This window comes from Limulus polyphemus, unplaced genomic scaffold (genome assembly GCF_000517525.1).
Source record: "Limulus polyphemus unplaced genomic scaffold, Limulus_polyphemus-2.1.2 Scaffold2624, whole genome shotgun sequence".
Classification (NCBI taxonomy): Eukaryota; Metazoa; Arthropoda; class Merostomata; order Xiphosura; family Limulidae; genus Limulus; species Limulus polyphemus.
Genome location: NW_013668234.1, coordinates 54,956 through 59,654, shown reverse-complemented (window position 1 = coordinate 59,654; position 4,699 = coordinate 54,956). Strand labels below are relative to the sequence as shown.

Here is a 4,699-nt window from a genome sequence, read left to right as displayed (position 1 = left end):
AAGACTTGCATTGCCTACTAAGAAAGTTAGTAGCCGGTGATCATCGGGTTAAGGAACTTTTCTGGCTTGCAAAGCATTGGTTTACATTTGAAAATTCTGATTCTTCTTCCACTTTGGAAACTTTTATGTTCCAGCCCAGAACGTCAATTTTTATCCAAGCACTTCCCAGCTAATTCCTCATACTTGGCTTCTCTTACTTCTATTAATCAAGAAGCAAAATTTCTTCCCAACTCACTACATGGAATGGCAGTTCATACAGCCTCTGACTGTTTATCAAAGTGGAAGTTTTATCTCACCTAATGTAGATCAGTTGAGGTGAATCTTTAAGTTGCTGTCAACCCCCTTATGACTTTTTCCTTTCTGTTTGCCATCAATGATTAATCATTCTCTGCTGTACAGGATTACTAGGCTATTATTTATGTGGCTTTGATTCTCCTCTCCATTCATCTGTTGTGAATGAGTAGTTTAAGACTTTTGATGTAGTGATGTCTTGTAATTATTTTGGGATTGGGATGTTTTTTGATTTTGCAAAATTTAACTCAAAATATTTCTGAACAATTAGCCACTTATGACATAAAATTTCCATTTTGAAAGATGTACTTCTGGTCTCCCTATTCTCTACTCATTGTAAATGTAACAAGCATCTTATTGATATCAATTACAGTTTATTTTTTAGTGGGACAGTTATATTTATAGTAAAATTAAAGGGTGTTTTGTGTAAAAAAAAGTTTGTTTCAGAAAGCTATTACACTTCTCTCTAAGTGTATTCTTAAGCTTACCAATTCAGAAGATATGAATCATATTGTTCCTATTAAGGGCAGAGAATAACAAGTTCCTTTCAAATACTGCATAGCAGATTATTTGTGCTGTGATAGGAGTCACTGACCCAGGCCTTGCCTGCTCCTATTATGAAGTAACTTAACTCATCTGTTTTGCATTTGATCACCTGAGTTTTAGTGTTTGTTGTATGCTATAGATTTCGTTGTCTTGTAAGATACACTTCTTACCATTTCCTTGCATATTCAGGTAGAAAGTATTTTATGAGATTAGATCTTGTCCATCATCTCAGTTTCATTAATTTTTACCTTTATATTTATATTTAGTTTATATTTCATTACTAATGTTTTTCGTTATGGTTCCATGCTTGAGACAGCAGTAGTATTGTGTCTTAAACCTCTGCATTAGGAGTTTTACTTCCGGATACTTTATCTTCTTATCCTTGCATAACCATGGGGACAGGGTTTATACTACTGATCACTCTCAATAGGATTTTATTTTTAAACCCAGTGTTCCACTTTGAATGGTGTCTGCTCAATTAACTATGAGAGCAAAGACTGTGTGTCTTCTGGGATTTTCTTATATGAAATACTTCCTCAATGTATGTTGGAATCATGGATAGGAATAAAAAAAAATGGTCTAGTTTTTGACACGAACAAAGGATATATCTTGAGGTTTAATATAGATACACGTCTCTTTGAATTACATTTTACTACTAAACTCTTAATATACGAGTATCATGGGTGTAGTAACTTTTTAAAGTTAGAAAATGCTATTAGGTAAAGGTAATAAAGAAATAATTTTCCTTCATTATGTTTTTGTGTAGCTTAGGTGATGGGGTGGCTTTTCCACAAAGACCAAGAGATGAAGATACAGACAGTCTCCTTAATCCACGTCAACACCATTGTGAAGAGGTGGGGGATGAGGAGGACCTTTCATCTCCAGAACAAACATCTGGTTAGTATTTTGCATTCCTCTACATCTGTATGTATGTACTTTAGTGTTTCAGCCAAGTTTGACTATACTTTACAGTTTTTTTATGTTAGAACTTAAAATCTGTAACTGTGTTTCAATACTTCATTCAGAACTCAAGAACTAATTTTGTATATTTGGTGCATTTAAGAACTAATTAGCTCTTTGCTACATTATTATATATTGGGAATTATAATTTTTCATTTGAAAACTCAGTATTTATAATAGTGATTCAGTGTAGGCTAACTGTATTTCTTTTTCTTCATGTTCTATCAATCAAGTATGAATGTGTAAAATAACTTGAAACGTAAGGGCGGATTTAACCGAATGTGCACAGGGTCTGTCCATTGGACTGATCCCATATTGGAAAAGGAATGTTGATGATAACTCCAAATTTACTTTATGTATTTACATGAAACCTGGCAAAGTTATAGTAAAATGTACAAGTCTGTTGTACACAAAAAATTCGATGTGTTACAAAAGTATTTGTACTCAAGGTATGTGTGTGAATTGACAGTGTCAATGTGACTGAAACTCTGACAAGTCAGAGTGCAAGGTGATGTCCATGTGAAGAATAAACATACTTTTGTCAATTATTCAGTTTGCATATTGTACTTGCATAACCTTTAGAATCTTCTAAATGCATGTATACAGTTTTTTTCAGTATTCATGTATATTGTATCTGGTATTTACTCTCCACTACTACAGACTGTCACTAAGTCGGCAATGTAGGGTAAAATGAATAGTTGATAATTAGGTTATCAAATACGTAATACCACATTGAATAGTATTCTATAAAATGTCATAGGTGTGCATTTTGACCTCCACCTATGAACATAAGATTAACTTGTTTAATTTTATCTTTTATTGGTTCCTTGATTCTGAAACGCCTTCTGGATCTAAAGCAAGATCTTTCAGTATATAAAGAGTTAAGAATTTTGGCTTGCATGTCATATATTTGCTAATGGCCCAGAACACACTGATCAATTTGATTTTCACATTCCCAAAAGTAACAATTAATACCATGAAATGTGACCCAATTTTAAGTTGTTTTTTGCCTTTAAGGTTTCTAATTTCTGTAATTTCATTTGCTATAAAACTAATACGTATATACAGCTGTTACTACATATACACAGATACACACAGGATTACAATTTAATATAAAAGACTGCAAAACTTTGAATTGCTTCCTTTAAATCAATATTATAAGAAGAGCTGTTGGATGAAGAGCAGCCTTAAAGCTGTGAAAGTTCTACCAACCAAGAACCAGGGGGAAGGTAGTTCAAACTTTGTGGTGCTTTGAATGTAATTTTCATATCAGATATGCTTAGGGTTTTACACTCAAACATATATAAAGAAAATCTCTATTATCTGCAGAGTAAAGGTAATTTTGTTTTCTGATTTTATTTCCAAAATGTGTAAATCTTTCCAGTATGCACTACAAATTCAGAAAAGCAACAAAATATTAGAATTTAATTTCAAAGTATGAATCACATTAAACCTCTATACAGTAGAAAACAGGCATCTTTTTTGAAATAAGTCTTTCTCTTCAACAAAGGCATAAACTGAAATTTATCCATACCTTAGTGTAGTTTTAGGATCTAACAGTGTCAAAGTTAAATAAAGCCTTTCCAAAAACGAATTTATATCTATTGGATTTGCTTCTGACAACTTTCCTGATAAGTATATCATGTCCATTTTGTCTTGCCCCAAGGGCAAAATTGCGCCAGTGAATTGAAACACAATTATAGAGCACTTACTTGAACTTGTGTTTCAGATTTCTTTTTTAAACTACACTGTAATATTAAATTGTTTCTAATAAATTGTCTTATTTAATGAAATTAAACGGAAATTTAACAAAAAAAATCCAAAATATGTTTCAGGCTATAATTAAGCATCCTCTAAGTATAAAACATTTTCTTTCAAAATATGTTTTTTTTTTAATTGTCTGCCATCTATGATCAGTATTTAAACCTTTTTTTAGTATTTTTTTTCATAAAATGGCATCAGGGTGTGTTCAAACTGACTTTAAAAATTTTAACCAATCCTAGTTGTAATGTGTCAATTTCATTACCATCTCATTCAGTGCACTGTATCTCTCATATAGCAAATCATAGGATGATAAGCAAAACATGCTACAAAATATTGTCTTGTATATTTTAAAATAGGAAAGTGGGTGATTCTTATTATAAAAATTGACACTTTAGCTAGATGCTATAGTAAGGTATGGCACTGGCCACTTCTTGCAAATCTTGAAAATCTTACTTTTGATAAGAACTGCATAATTTATAAAAAAATTATGGAATGATAAAATATTTTTTGAGATCTTTTGAATAATATACTAAAATATAAAAAATAAGAAGTTCAAATCTGGACCAAATGTAAATACATTAATTATTTCTTATAAGAACCATTTCTTTATGTAAGTTCCCAAGATTTCAAAGCTGGTAATACATAAAAACTAAAATCAAAATTAAATATTTTATTTTTCTGAAACTACTTGCCTTTAAGAATGTTTCTGTAAAATTACAAACAATTTCATATACTAGTTTTAGTTTTGGAACAAAATTTGGTGAGAACTATCTAAACTACTTAGAATGTAAATAGGTAGTGGTTAAAAGGATATAGTCTGCTGATCTTTTTAAGGTGTTGTAATCAGCATATTGTAACTTTAGTAACTTAAGTCATGCTGCATCGTATATCTATTTATATTAGTCATTATATTGAAAAATTAACTAAAAATAAAAATTTTTAGGAAAGAAGTTGATCCACGATTGTTAGGGTTAAGAACTATCGAGTGGTGAGTGCAAGGTCTTTACATGAATTAGGCTTAGCACTTTGAACTGAAAGAGTTTGTGATTTTTTATATTCTTTTGTATTTAAATTTGTAGTTTTAAGTTCAATAATTTAGTGTAATTTTATATTTAGTTCTTAATAATAATATGATTCA

At 30.8% G+C, this 4,699-nt stretch overlaps 1 protein-coding gene across 5 annotated transcripts in view; it reads left to right on the top strand.

Moving 5' to 3' along the window:
* Positions 1-4,699, top strand: part of LOC106467465 (palmitoyltransferase ZDHHC2-like) — a 60,522-nt gene that overhangs the window by 43,380 nt on the left and 12,443 nt on the right. For 4 of the 5 annotated variants that reach the window (XR_002612425.1, XR_002612424.1, XR_002612426.1 and 1 more), the window contains exon 10: positions 1,604-1,734. Coding sequence is in view for 2 of the 5 variants with exons in the window: in XM_013927823.2 (XP_013783277.1) it covers positions 1,604-1,734 (131 nt within the window). In the remaining 3 variants the exon portion in view is untranslated. Of the gene's footprint in view, positions 1-1,603; positions 1,735-4,699 lie in introns of those variants that run through there. The other variant, XM_022395661.1, reaches the window with a different exon arrangement.